Genomic DNA, 16,210 nt, shown 5'->3' on the forward strand with positions numbered 1-16,210 from the left:
GTAGTTGACTCGGTAATTCTGAGCAAATTTTGTAACTTTAAATTTGTCTGAAGTATATTAATTTTTTTCGTATGGTCCAAAATGTTAAAACATTGCCTAAAATGTCCATCGCATGTGAAAAAATACATTAAAATGATATTAATGAGCCTTCTAATAGAGATTAATGTTTCAAATATTGGTTGGAAATTACTCTCTCACTGATTCCGTTAATTCTGAAAGGTATTGAGCAGACTGATAAAATACGCTCAGCGTTCTTATGAAAAATTATTTCTTTAAAGTTTACCATTATTAACATAGAAGACCTTTAGGTCTCAGTCTTACTAGAAAGGTTAGAATTATGCGAGGGGTAAATTTCGTTCTTTGAAAAATGAAAATGAGTAAAGATGTTTATTTAAAGTACGGGTACATAATAAGGCAACAATGACTTTGAAGGAGTGATAAATTCCTTCTGGCGAGTAAATATTAGCTAAATAATACAAAAAGTTGCGAAAATTTAAGCCTTTTCCTCTTCGTTGTTCGTTGGTTCAACTTTTAGCAGAACTTTCCCCACATTTCTTCGTTCAGCTAGCACCTTAGTAGCTTCAACAATCTGCAAACATAATTTAAAACGTTACATAATAAATATGACTGACTAGTAGGCCTATAGTGCTAAAATAATATTACATGATAAATCCACACACGAACCTTATCAAGTGGCCAAATGGAATCAATCTTTGGTTTGACCTTGCCTTCTGCATACAGCTGCAGTACGTGGTCCATGGCCGCACGCACTCGAGCAGGCTGTTGTTCAAGGAGGAGTCCTAGGTGCAGGCCTGCCACCACGCGGTTGTGCATGAGGAGATCCATCGCTACAATGCTCTTCGTGCTCCACCACATGCGCAGCAAACTCCACATGCCCAGTTTTCGGTCGTCAGTCACCACGCTATTTGAGCCTGACAACCACCAAACAATGCGTAATTCATTTGCTTGAAAGAGAGGAGTTGGTGGTACATTCACATAGGGTAAGTATTGCTGTAGAAATCACACTAGTCGACTGAGCAAAGTCGTTCATTCTTTTTATTGGTTCTGAGGGAAGATAGTAACTTTCGTTTGAGAAGCACCAAAGTCAAGCGGCTTTGTTTCTTCTGTAAATGGATGATTAATGAAAACTGATGGAAATTCATGCAGGTTATTATAAAGAAAAAGTTCTCTCTGCGGGATAAAGTTTTACACAAAACTTAGACAAATTAAGATCAAGTAGAATCTAATCATAAATTGGGAGAAATACGAGTAACTTTTGTTGACCACACGCAGAACCTGCAGTTCCACGCCATTTTGTGCAACGTTTTACGTCTTAGGAGGACTATAACTTTCTTTTACATTCACAATCTAAAATACGAAAGATTATTAAACGAGCGAGGGTTAATGTACTAGTCTCGCATTCCGGATGTCCCGGGTTCAATCCCAGTGACTGGCCAATCTGAGATTTTTCACTGTTTTCCTCAGTCGCAAAGGCAAATGCCAGATTAAAAACAATTCATCGCCGCTATATTCACCATTGTTGTTGTTTAGCCAACTGTCCGAAGACAGGTCAGTGGCGACTCATGATATTTTTTGCATGTAGGATATGAGATTGACGACTGATGACCAAGAAAGAAACTAATATTAATAATATTAATAATAATAATATTAATGATAATAATAATAATAATAATAATAATAATAATAGAGCATGCAAAATCAATACAAGTAGGTCTAGGTTAGTCTTTGACTCACCATTCTGGAACTGCCAATTTATTAATAGTGAAGTTCGATTCTCCTCCCCTTTTTAGTTGCGAAGTTGGCTCCTAAGCCATTGTACTGCCCGATATTTACCGATATTCCGTCGTACGTTTGCGCAATTAATTTCTTGCTACAGTTAAATTCTTCTAAATGATCAAATACAACTTCAGATATCCTTTCGGCTGTCCTGTCAACTGAAAGTCCTGTTAATTCTTGTACTTATTATAGCTTATTTAATTTATTTTTATGTAATTTTGTTTTTTTTTTTATACAAGGTGATTCATTATTACGTGTTAATACTTTGTTTGTGTGTGTGTGTGTGTGTGTGTGTGTGTGTGTGTGTGTGTGTGTGTGTGTGTGTGTGTGTGTGTGTGTGTACTGTAGAGGTAAAACTAAGACTACAACGTTCTATACAACTTTTTCTCAAAACCTTTTAATTCCAGAGTTCCAGTAGATGGCACCTACGTCATAGTAACTGCATAGGCATTACTGTTCTCCCACACATTTGGTGTGGTATTGTGGGGAATCAGTTACTCGGACCTCGAGTTCACCTCTGCGGTTGACTGAGGAAATCTACCGCGCATTCTTGGAATGCGAATTGCATGGTCTGCTACATGATATCCCTTTTCCAACGCGAGTGAACTTATGGTTTATGCACAATGGTGCTCCTGCGCATTACTGCCGCAACGTAAGGGCGTATCTCAATGCTGCGTATCCAGGTCAATGGATAGGTCGCGCAGGGCCAACTCCTTGGCCAGCCAGATCACCGGACATGAACCCTCTGGACTTCTACCTTTGAGGCCGCCTGAAGTCGTTGGTGTATGCCTCTACTGTACTTAACGTAGAACTACTACAACAGCGAATTGAACATGAGTGTGGAATTGTTCGTAATGAGTTCGACGGGCTTTGTAACGTTCAGAGATCACTAAGGCGGCGAGCATAGGTATGTCTTCAAGTTGAGGGTAAGCACTTTGAACATGCATTACACTAAGAATTGTGCAAATGTGTAAAGTCTAGAAGAAATTGCTTTACATTCTTTACTGTGTTTGATTTTAGTTCACAAAACGTGCATAAGTGGACTACCGAGGGTATGGGTTTAGTGACTTCGGTTATTTTTGTATTGAAGTCAAAATGCACTGAACGAAAGTGATTCTTTATTTGGGAGCGCAAGTTCCACGCAAAATGGCGTTAACTCTGGAATTAAAGGTTTTGAGAAAAAGTTGTATAGAACGTTTTAGTCACGCGCGCGCACACACACACACACACACACACACACACACACACACACACACACACACACACACGCACACACACACACAAAGTATTTACACGTAATAATGAATCACCCTGCATTATATCATTTTAAATTATTTATTATTTCGTTTATTCTATTCTTTTAAAATGACCAATGAACTGCTGCATTTAAGGAGGCTATAAGGGTACTTCAAATTCTTATTGTAGTCTCTGACAGGGTCTCCACCACTCAGAAAGAAGGGTCGTAGTATTAGGATGCATGGTCATATCATCAAACGCCGTTAAACTCAAGCCGTACCCCACCCTCCGCATCCTCCCCTATCCACTAACTTCACTGCTATAGAAATAGCGTTTCCTATAAGATGCAGTATTTGGATGGTTTCTCGGAAATTATTTCTGAGCTGTGCAGTGGCGACAACTCACGACAGAAAGTGGAAGTTTAAAGGAAATAATACGTCGGGACGCATTGAAAATCAAAATCTGTAATTACTGTAAAATGTTTTCTATCCTCAGAGACACGAAATTAAACTGTAGGATCATCCTCATATACTTCATGGAGGAATCGCCACTGGTCTGAACCTCACAAGTGATACCAACATGACACACTTAAGAGGCAATTAGGCCAGGAGATAATGGGGTAGGGTGGCCAGTTCCTTTCCCCCTCCATTGCATACATCGCCGACTAACTACATATTACACTAGTCAGACTTCAAATGCATACAAACAATTCTTCTTCCTCTGACACATAGTTTAGTGAATGTACAGCCTGATAATAGATGTAAAGCTGTCAAAAAAAAAAGTGGCCGCACTCGTGAACAGCGAATATTTTCAAAGTCCACTTCGGGTCGCGGCGATGTTACACGATGCATGTGTTTGTACAAGCAGTTCCGGAACTATGAAAGTGTTCCATATCTGCTCCTCGCAGACCAGCGGTAGAGTGCTTGTTTAATGATTCAAAGGTTCTGAGTTCGCGCCTGCTTCAAGTTTTCATTTTATTTTTTAATCGTTCTTTAGCGATGTAAATGATATTCAAATTATCATTTATATCCAGTTATCGTTCTTTATGGATATCACGTTATTTATATTTTGTTATCGTTCTTTAGAGATATGAATAAAATTCAAGTCATCATTTGTATTCTGTTATCGTTTTATAACGATATGAATAATAATTATTACTATTGTAGCTACAGTATCTCCAATGGGGGTTAGCCCTATTTTACATATGTATGTTAGGGCTATAGTTTTATACACAAAAAAGATAAGCATAAAGAGAAATGGAAAAGAAAATTAAATTAGCTTACGCGATGTAAACAAAACATAAACAATCCGTAAATTAGGCATTGCGATTGCAAACAAATATCAGTTATCAATTTGAAACATACAAAAACATTAACAACACACATACGTAACACTTCTATAACACAAATATGCAGCTTTCCGTACCATACATCATAAATTAATACACAATAATCACACAAACACAATCAAACTATAATTACGACATTGCGACGACATCAAGCATCCCATAACTGACTCACATACATAACAAATCAAGCATCCGTTGCAACACATACACTTCAACATAGTAACCACACTTTTAAAAGTTACAAATTTGGCTCCAAGAAGAATAAATAGGACACTTTTACTAATTACTATTCTTCTACAATTTCTTAAATACATCTGTAATAAATCTGTGAAATTCCGATATGAATAATATTCACGTTTTTTATATTGTTATCGTTCTTTAGCGATATAAATAATATTCAAATTATCATTTATATTGTTTTCCTTCATTAGCATTATAAAATAATATTCAAGTTATTTATATTGTTATTGTTCTTTCGCAATATAAATAATCTGTATTTTATGTAAGTAATTATTATAACACAAATAAACATCTTTCTTTGTAAAATAGGTTATTTAATTTAGATAATTAAATACGTATTATATAATATCTTATATTAATTAAACAAACTGATATTTATCATTTATATTGTGTTCTCGTTCTTTAGTGATACTGTATACATGATATTCAAGTTATTTATATTGTAATCGTTCTTTAGCGATATAAATAACATAAATTTAATATTAGGTTTGGAAAAATCCAGTTGCATAATACTGCTATTAGTTTTTCTTTTTGTATTATTACATTATACTATCTTGAACCACAATAAAATGAAAAGGAGTAACGAGGAATTGAACCTGAGACGTTGACATCTAAAGTCCGACGTTCGTCCGCTGAGCTACGAGGGCAAAAGTGTGGAAACATTTTCGGAAAAATTGGCCCAATCACACTCCAAGATTTTCTGATGATTCGTAGAAGCTAGTCCAGGATGCGGGGGGCAAAGGCTAATTGAGATTTCCCGATCTCTGATGGGTTCAAACATCCTGATAGAATTAATATTTAACCCTTGCCGTGAAGTCCGGAGGGCCCAATTAGTCAAATCCACTCTCCTCATCTCCACGCTTGGGCCCCCTGGAATTTAATAAGATGCGAAAGAGATAGTGATGTGCGGAAAGCAACGGGATGTTATCGCATTTAGGCCTATCCTTCCCAAGAAAAACTGCAATGATAAAGTCATGGCATAATATATTAATGAACCTGATGTTAATTACTAAAATAATCGTGAAAGAGAAAGGAGCCATTATGTATAGTTTGTCTCTCTCAAAAACAAAACAAAAAAGAACATAAAAAGCACGTGGTTGTAGTCGAACGCAGGACCTCATGAATAAGAGGCCTGAACGCTACCATTATGCTATCGATAACACACAGAATACTTCAATTATAACTGTAGATATCAGGCAACGTGGTCCAACAACATGTAACATCGCCTGTCTCCGAATTGTAGCGAAGATACCCGAAGGGAACTTTGTTTCAGGAGAGCGGCCACTTTTTCTTTTGACAGCTGTACATATCAGCCAGAACCTCAATCAGAGTTAGCCTATATTCACCATTATAAGTTAAATGAATACAAGCCATAACATACGACCAATGGCGGCTACTGGGAGGGAGGGGGTGAGGGTCGTCACCCTCTGCATAAATCTCTCTCTCTCTCTCTTCTCCCTCTCCCCCTCTGAGAGATATTAATTATTAAATATAGAATTATCCATACCCATGCATGGTGGGTCTCTATCACCACGGCATGGCGCGTCCTCAGGTTGCGGATAGAGGAGACGGCCTCCAGATATGGAGGGTAGCTGCGAATATATTGAATAAGCAGCCGTGGACAGCCGATAAGGGGTGGTCCTCCAGCTTGGAGGTTGGGCGAAGAGTTAACAACCCATCACCGTAAAAAAACAGCTTGTTACGCATCCATACAATAAGCCTCGGAATGGGACTAATGGGCAGGGCATGTAGCACATATGGGCGAATCCAGAAATGCATATACAGTAGAACCCCGTTTATCCGCCACCCTATTAACCGATTGGCGGATTATCCGATTATCTTTCTCTCGCTCTTTTTTTTTTTTTTCGCTACAGAAACGTATGAATTTGATGCTGTTGTACGCGATATTAGTATACGTATTTTTTTCTGGAGTGTTATTACAAACATTTACACTTAGGCCTACACAGTTTTGGTCTACTGTTCGAGTTGCTGTACTCTATTACTTCTATATAAAATGTTTTCCATGAGTTTAAAAAAAAAAGTGTTGTGCTAAGTGTCGAATAAAATCCAAATAATTAAGTGGTTGGGGAAAGAGAAATTGTGAGTCATCTCGCATCACGATACGAGACTGATGTTACAGCTATGAGCGATTTAATAAAAATCAAGGATAAAGGGTATACAGTATGTAAATCTACAACATGAGACCTTTACTATTCCTATTTTTCCGCTGACAGCCATTAAAAGGAATTTCTTTTACCTCTTAAAAACACGTCTTTGACAACCGAACTTAAATTAATGAACTTCAGATTCACTACCTAGCGTATTAAACACAAGACCACGGAGAAAATAACCAGTGTTATTCACTTAATTTACGAAAATATTTTATGGTACGGATTATCCGATTTTTCGATTAACCGTTCAGTCAACCCCCTTCATTACCGCGGATAATAGGGGTTCTACTGTACAGTGTTAGTTGGGAGACAGGAGGGGAAAAGACCTTTGGTGAGGCCGAGATGTAGATGGGAGGATAATATTAAAATGGATTTGAGGGAGGTGGGATATGATTGTAAAGACTGGATTAATCTTGCACGGGATCGGGACCGATGGCGGGCTTATGTAAGGACGGCAATGAACCTGCGGGTTCCTTAAAAACCATTTATAAGTAAGAATTATCCATATATCTACTTTGGTTGTGTATCAAAATTAATTTAATGCCACTACGGTGAAATGACTGAACAAAATATAGGGTAGCAAATTCTCGAACATTGTTGTTCACTGATTTTATTGAAAAGCTCTCTCTTGCTTCTACGGAAATCCATTCATTCATAGCAAAGAAAAAAAAAATGCTTAGAGATTTATTATTATTATTATAAAGCAATAATACTCATATATATGGTTATTAAAAAATCCGCAAAATATTTAAAAGTCCTCTGATTTCGTGAAAAAGTAATTTTATAGGAAAACAGTACAGTTTTTTTTATTAAAACATTGAAGTTTATTATTAAAAAATCCGCAAAATATTTAAAAGTCCTCTGATTTCGTGAAAAAGTAATTTTATAGGAAAACAGTACAGTTTTTTTTATTAAAACATTGAAGTTTATTGAGAAATAAATACATTTCAGGGAATACGTCACTCTTTTGAGTAGTTCATGTGCTGTCATCTCGCAACTTAATTCACACCGCTTGTTCCATATTCTGAAATAAATCTGATTTCCTGGATTCCTTGTAAAATAATCTTAGAATTCGCAACGTTTTCTACGTAAGTGAAACATTATTAAGTGTTGCACATATTTTCAAATTTATTCATTTTAGTCTGAAGGTAAAATAATCAGACTTCCTTTTTAAATCTCTGAAAGCAAGGATGTTTGACTTGCAAAATTTTCCCAATTAAGAAATCCATTTATAGCTATTATTCTATTATTATTACTACTATGTATTACTATTATTACTATTACTATAATAATAATAATAATAATAATAATAATAATAATAATAATAATTATTATTATTATTATTATTATTATTATTATTATTATTATTATTATTATTATGGCGGCCGGGAAACTCAGTTGGTAGAGCAGCTGGCTACGGACTGGAAGGTCCGGGTTCGATCCCAGGTGGTGACAGGATTTTTTCTCGTTGCCAAACTTTCAGAACGGCCCCTAAGTTCACTCAGCCTCTTATAAAATTGAGTACCGGGTCCTTCCCGGGGGTAAAAGGCGGTCAGAGCGTGGTGCCGACCACACCACCTCGTTCTAGTGCCGAGGTCATGGAAAGCATGGAGCTCTACCTCCATGTCCCCCAACTGCCTTGATGGCATGTTACGGGGATACCTTTACTTTTTTTTTACATTTATTATTATTATTATTATTATTATTATTATTATTATTATTATTATTATTATTATTATTATTATTATAACAAGACACATTATTGGGTGAGCTCAAGTTGGCGCCACTGCGCACCGTCATGCAAGTATATTTAAAATATGAAGGCAATGAAACTCAAACATCATACAATCTCTGATAAATATGAAATTTAGGGATCTTTGCTGCGTCACTATTTACATGTCCTACATCAATAAAATTTACAGGACGAAACAAGCAAGCAAACAAATAAATAAATTGTGTCTCTTAGAAAGAAGCATGAAGGCACCAGATAAAAGAATTGACAATATGGGTCTAATAGAATGGTTTATAACAATTTTAATCAGTAGGCCAATTCAATTATTATTCTCTTCAGTCAGGGACCGCTAATCTCTATGTAAATGGTAAAGAAGTGCATTTTACAAGCAGTGTGTCTCACCAATGAGCACGACTCGCCCCAGTGGCTTCAGCAGTCGTTGGCTGGTTGCAAAAGCACTGCCCCCCATGCTGTCAATGACGACATCCACCCCTTCAGGGCAGATCTTGAGTAGTTCCTGCTCATAGCTGTCGTGGTCCAGCGCGTGAGTCACTCCGTTCCCGCGGACAGCTTCTTTCTTGGACGCAGAGCAGGTGCCGAAGATCGTCACAGATTCCACTGATCGGGCCAGCTGTGTTGCCGCCCATCCTACTCCACCTGCACGAAACAAAATGGCCAAAGACAACTTTAATTTATTCCTTTTGATATAGATTGGCCTACTTACATAGGGTGGAGGGCAACACACTTTCTCCTCCTCAACTTATGCAGCCAGGCCCGTGGCCGTCAAGTAGGCTAATTCTAAGAGACATTTCTCATTTTAAAAAATTAATTAATTTATCTGAAAGATGAACTAGGACATATACCAAAAAGGGTTATTTTAAATTCATAGGGAGGGTCAGCTGCCGCAATGAACTCACAATGCACCCTCTCTTTCTTTCTTTCTTTCTTTCTTTCTTTCTTTCTTTCTTTCTTTCTTTCTTTCTTTCTGCATTTGAGATCGGTGAGTCTGTACATATGATGTAACGGAGGGTCTACTTTAACGAGTCCACTTTGTCTATGGTCCACATTTTTTCATTTCAGTTCAAATCTATCAATTATTGTCATCGAAAAGTACCGGTTGTAAGTATTGCTAAGCGAAAATAATACGAGTAATATCACAGTCTAGTATAAACAGTCACGAAACTTGAGTTGATAAAGGTATTAGGAACAATAGACTGTGCCGGTACTGTTTCACATTGTATGTGCATATTCCCTACGTATTGAGCTTCGTGACTGTATATACTAGACTGTGGTAATACGGAATTAACAGTTCAATTAACAATGTTTCTTTTTCTTTACTAATGCCACACATTTGCACCTCTGCACACTTTTTGACGATTAAGATGAAAAATCCTGTTCTGGGGTTCGGGTGCTCATTAGTTTTGTTAGCCCCGTATGATAGGATGACATGAGTATGACAGTAGGCTGGATGGATGAAGAAGATTGTGATAGTCAGACAGCTGATTTTCGATCTCTACACAGCAATGAGACCCCACGTTCCTTGGCGTAAGGAGGGAGCATATCAATGAATTCAGTGACCTCTCTGTAACTAACGTACACCTAATGTTTAGTATCGGGATCGAAAATCCGCTGTCTGTTGATAAACACGGTGAAATGAGCCCAGAATCCGGCGCCGGCGTACAACTCATGCATTTTGTCAAGACACTCGCGATGTGCAGTACGGAAACGTTTCTGTAGAGGGGTGGGAGTAGAAGGGAAGGTCGGGCGTTCAAGGCAAAGGCTAACCCATTCTCATATAATTCGTAAGTAGACTCATCCGATCTCGTGCGCAGCTCTGTAGGAAGAGTGGGGGAGTGTCTGGACATAATGCATGCGCTGTATTTATCTAGCATTTGTTGTTCCTGGGTTGAAGGAAAAATCTCAGCCAGACAACTTCTTCTTTCAACCAGGATTCGATTCTGGACCTGCTAGTTTCGCAGTCGGACACGCTGACCACTACTCCAGAGCGGTGTTAATATTGTAACAGTGTATTCGACTGTATTGTTGCTTAATATCACTTAGCAAATTATTATTAATGTTCAACATTTTTTTCCATAAACAAATTTGTTACGAAATTTAAAACTAACCGTTATCAACATTCAGTTTCAGCTATTGTTTCTTGTGATAATCGTCGTCGTGAGTGTGGGCATGTTTAGTGATCAGTGATTTCGATGCAACTATTGATAATGGATAAAATCTTAATGAAGAAAACTGCATGGTTGGGGATAGAGAGGGTAAGCTTGCACAAACTTTGGTCACTGATACGGATTCACTGTGTTAATTCCAAATTTCGACGTGGGCGAGAAATAGCTCCAACTTCACTTCCCTCTCGGAGGAAAACATGCTAAGCCATCGTTCTTTAAAACCCATCGGCTGTAAACCTTGGATCTGTTTGGAACAGCAAGACCACCGAGAAAAATGAACTCTTAAGAATACTGCCTGCATTTTAATTTGATAATTAATCTTATTTCATTTTCTAATGTACACTTAAGTTTTTATATTATTTTAATATGCTTAATGTGTAGGTCTATAATTTTGCTATTATTATTATCATTATTATTATTATTATTATTGTTATTATTATTATTATTATTATTATTAAATATAACCTATGTACACCGATATATAGATGGTATTTTAAGAATCTATAAAATCCTAAAATACACATCGTAAGCCTTTGTTTTTATTTACATTATTCTGCAAATGTGAGCTCAATTTTCAGCGTACCTGCACAGGACGGGATGAACACGCTCTGACCCGGTCGCAAATGCCCGACGTCCAGAACGCAGAAGTACGCCGTCAAATAGTTGACAGCCAAAGCCGCGCCATGCTCGTAGTTCACGTCAGGTGGCAACACGAAGCACTGCGACGCAGCTATCACCACACGCTCTCGGTAGAGGTCCCCAGTGTACTGATAGCATATCACTCGGTCACCAACCTGCCACACAGGATAGATTTCCATCATTGAATTCTCTAGATTCTAAACCCAGCAAAGACTATTTTTTCATAATTGAATTATGCACACCAATAGATTGCCAAGAATGAATTCTATTGATTTATATAGCGTTGGGGTCCAAAAGCCACTAAATTTCATGCAAAGGGCTTGTTAAAAATCACTCACGTTCAAAATCCCCTATATCCGTCAGCAGTTACTTTCAAAATCCTTTAATTTGTGAAGGTAGATATAGCGGATTTTGGATCTATGGGATTCAATTATCCCTTGTTATGCCATAAAGATTCAAGCACCAGCACAAACTTCGGGAATTTCTACGGTTATCTGTTCGCGGTAGGAGTTTCACAGCGTTGATGTTCTGAGAAGGAAATATAGTAGTACATTAATTATTTCTTGTTGGTTTCTGAAACAGTGACGAGAAAGGATGCGTGCAATAGGGATAAATTATGGAATTATGGTAGGGGAAATGAAGTACCCCGAAATACCAGCTACAATATCGTCCAAGTCCATCACAGCTTTCAAAATTGGACTCTCCGCGACTTGAACCTAGATCTCCGATCTAGAAAACTGTTGCTCCAGCTCTTCAGCTAACTGTGAATCATGTGCATGCTAAACATTAACAGTCTTTATTCCATTATCAGCAACTCGTGCTTTTTTTTTTTTTTTACTAATATCTCAATTATATTGTTATGAATGCCCGAGTAGGAAATGTACCAATACTAAATATAGTGGGAGCATTTGGTGAAATTACCTTAAATGAAAATGGTAAAACACTACGAGATTTTGCTACTTTTAATCAGCTTAAAATTACCAACACCTTTTTTTCGAAAGAAAGACATAAATAAATATACTTGGAATGCAAGGGGCTCACGTTCAATAATTGATTATGTAATAGCCAATAAGAAAATGTCTTCCCAAATTCGAGATACCCACGTATTTAGAGGCAATGATATAAGCTCCGATCACTTTTTAGTTACTTCAAAGGTTGAAATATGGGCAAGATGGAAGAAACAAAAATGTTCAACGAAACTTCAAAATCAGAATTTTAAATTTAAGGTGCATCTTCTACAGGGAGAGAGTATAAGGAATTTATACCAACAAAGACTCACACGTGAACTGCAAATGGTTGAAACTAAAGACAATATTGAAGAAGAATGGACTAGGTTAAAATCAGCAATATTGAAAATAGCTAATGAGGTACTTGGAAAAAGTAAAACATCAAATCGGAAAAGGGATCTGAAAATATGGAACACAGAAATAGCTAATAGTATTAAAGAAAAGCAGGATGCTTATAAATCGTACTTACAAACACGAACGGATGAAGCTTGAGAAATATATAAACAGAAAAGAAATAAAACAAAAAATTTTATAAAAAGATCTCATAGTGAATCTTGGGAAAGATTTATTGCTAACATTGAACATGACATCCACGGAAGACAGAACGTAGCTTTTAAGCTTATGAAACATATGAATAAAGCAGAGAAAGATACTGCAAGTATTAACATTATTACAGAACACCAATGGATACAACACTATAGAAACATAGTATGATGAAAACTGTAAAGAGAATTATTATGTAGAAAGTGACAGTTGTTCTATAGATCAAATAGACATAAAAGAATTAGAAGCGGCTTTAAAAGTAACAAAAAATAGAAAAGCTACTGGATTGGACGGAATTAATGCTGAACTAATTAAATATGGTGGAATGATATTAAAATTCTGTTTCCTTCATTTTCTGAACATGTGTTGGAAAAATTGTTCAGTTCCCATGGAATGGAACACAGCCAAAGTTATTTCCCTATTCAAGAAAGGTAATAGAAATGACACAGGAAACTATAGAGGAATAACCTTATTAGATGCAGGATATAAAATCTATGGAAAAATTCTTAATCAAAGATTACAAGCTATTGCTGATGTAGTAATATCAGAGGAACAATCAGTCTTTAGAAAAGGACGCTCATCTAGTGATAATATATTTATAATGAGGCAGATTATTGAAAAACGTCGAGGGTTTGGTTTGGAAACCCATTTAGCATTCATTGACTATGAAAAAGCTTTCGATAAAGTGAAAATACCCCTTTTTTGGAAAATACTGGAAATAAGAGGTTTTCCTAAGCATCTTATTAGTGCCGTTAAGAGTTTATATGTAAATACCAAAATAATTATTGGCTCAGGTTTTAAAGTGTCAGAAGCAATTTTAACAAATTTAGGTGTTCGACAAGGGTGCAGTTTATCACCCACTCTGTTTAATTTATATATTGACGATCTAGTTTTGAAGTGGAAAGATGAAATACAGACTGCGATTAAATAGAACCTAACACACATTTAAATACTTTACTATACGCTGATGATCAAATAGTTATCCAGGAAACAGAAGATAACCTACAAAGAGCAGTGTATAGATTAAGCCAAAATGCAATATTTTACAATCTAACTATATCTGCAAACAAAACAAAGTAATGGCTTTTAAAGGGAAAAATCCTGTTAAATCTAAGACATTAGTAAATGGAAACATTTTAGAACAAGTATCCCACTTCAATTATCTAGGATGTGATATTAGTTTTAATTATGAGAAAGATATTGAGAAGAAAGTTAATAGATTTCAGATGATATGTGGAACAATTGGAAGAATTTTAGGAACAAAAACTAGAAAAGAAACTCAAATGAAATTTTATAAAGTTATGGCCGTACCTACTCTTATATATGGCTCTGAATCATGGACAATAACAAAAAAAAGAAGAATCACGTATACAATCAGCAGAGATGAAATTTATGAGATATGTAAGAAGATGCACTAAAGCCGATAAAATAAAAAATGAAACAATAAGATTAGATCTCAATATTTTCTCAGTATACGACATGATAGAAGAAAATAAAACAAAATGGAAAGATCATGTTGACAGAATGGCAGAGAATATGTTACCAAAGAAGATAATGAATTATCGCCCGATCGGGAAAAGGGATCTGGGTAGACCTCACAAGAGGTGGCTGGACGATAGAGATCGGAACAGGTGATATCACCTAATCCTTGAAGGGAGAAGAAGAAGATCTTGTTATTACAAATGATCTTTCCGACTACAAACTTGAATAACTTTCGTTAAATAATACTCAAGTGGTATCAAGTGAAAGGGAAACTCAAAAAGTTTTGTTACCCATTTGGTTCACAACATGAAATCACAAGTGTTCAATGTGAACTTCCAGTGTCACGCGACACACAACGAGCCTGTAGCCCAATTTCTGTCATACATGCTGCTGTAACATTGGAGATCCACTAAAGCAATAGTCTCTGTGATGCGAACACGAAGATCCTGGATGGTAGGTTGTGAAGTTGGTTGATACAGGCCCGATTGTATAAACCATTTAATCTTAGATCAGAGGTTAAATTGATCTTTGTTTCAGCTGAACTTGGAATTTTGTGTTGTATAAAGTCTAATCTGAGATTAATTTGTCTCAAACTAAAGTCAACTTTGACTGAAGAAATTTCTCCGATTAAGTTAGGTGATCCAAGTTCAGTTATTTCTTTTCTGTTTGAAATATACGAGTAACAGATTGTGCAAAATAAAATATCCATTATTATTAATATTAATAGATATGATAGGTACATTTATATATATATTTCTTTCAATTTCTTGCCTTAATATACAAACAATCTTATATTTTATAAGGCTCTATCGTGTTCAGCAGTATCAAATAACATACCCCATAATTATATTATGTTTATAACAACCATTAATTATTAATGGATATGATAGGTACATTCATAAATTTTCAATTAACTGTATTGCTAAACGAAAATTGTCGTTTTATAAAACTTTATTATGTTTAGCAGTATCAAACACCATAACATGATAACAACTCGGAGAACAGTCAACCTTCTTCTTATTGTCCGCCATTATTTACATTGCACAAAAAACCAGTGTCTCCAACACAGTGTACGGAAAGTCACCAAAAAGTAGTTGTAAAGTCGCTAGATTTCTCATTATCAACAAGGAAAGATTAAATTTTGTCACTATAGGGTGCTAAAAAGGTCACTAAATCCCTATTTAAGAAATATAAAAGTTAAAAGAAATTGTTGTTGAAAAAGAGTTAAAGTCGCTAGATTGGCAACACTGAACAAACCTGTCCGCGCATCACGTATTTCACCTGTTTATGCGATGTTGCCAAATCCTTTTCACGTGAACTTAGATTGCATTTGAACCAAGGTAATTTGATCGCAGAAAAGTTTTATACAATAGAAGAAGTGTCTGAACTCGGTTCACTTTTCGATCTTCGATCAAAGTTGATCTTTAGTCAGGGAGTTTTATACAATTGGGCCACACTGTTTGACAAAATCCCAGAGAAAAAAAAGTCACAGGATGCAAGATCTGGGGAACGTGGAGTCCAACGCAAACGTTCACTATCGTCACGCCAGCACATCCAATCCATCACCTTGGTAGTCGTCTATTTAGTTTACGTCTGACATTTAAGTGATAATGCGGTGGTGCCCAAACAAAATGACCTCCTGTCTTCGTTAGTAGTAATTCTCTCTCCTATCGCCCTAGCGACGAAATCAATAACTACGCAACATATGTACCAACCATTGCAAAATGTTTGAGTTTCTCTTTTATTTGATGCTACTTTCATGTACCTGAGTGTTATTTAACGAAAGTTATTGACGTTTGTAATCGGAAAGATGATTTGTAATAACACCATAC

At 36.3% G+C, this 16,210-nt stretch overlaps 1 protein-coding gene across 1 annotated transcript in view; it reads right to left on the bottom strand.

Moving 5' to 3' along the window:
- Nucleotides 1-368: 368 nt before the first annotated feature.
- The window catches only part of LOC138701522 (synaptic vesicle membrane protein VAT-1 homolog), a 49,481-nt gene continuing 33,639 nt past the window's right edge, over nt 369-16,210 (bottom strand). Inside the window, exons 3-6 of the mRNA XM_069828499.1 lie at nt 11,291-11,501; nt 8,927-9,181; nt 685-932; nt 369-589 (exon numbers count right to left, since the gene is read on the bottom strand). Coding sequence (XP_069684600.1) covers nt 494-589; nt 685-932; nt 8,927-9,181; nt 11,291-11,501 — 810 coding nt within the window. The 3' untranslated portion in view covers nt 369-493. The remainder of the gene's footprint in view (nt 590-684; nt 933-8,926; nt 9,182-11,290; nt 11,502-16,210) is intronic.

The sequence above is a fragment of the Periplaneta americana genome, chromosome 6 (assembly GCF_040183065.1).
Source record: "Periplaneta americana isolate PAMFEO1 chromosome 6, P.americana_PAMFEO1_priV1, whole genome shotgun sequence".
In the NCBI taxonomy this organism is placed as follows: Eukaryota; Metazoa; Arthropoda; class Insecta; order Blattodea; family Blattidae; genus Periplaneta; species Periplaneta americana.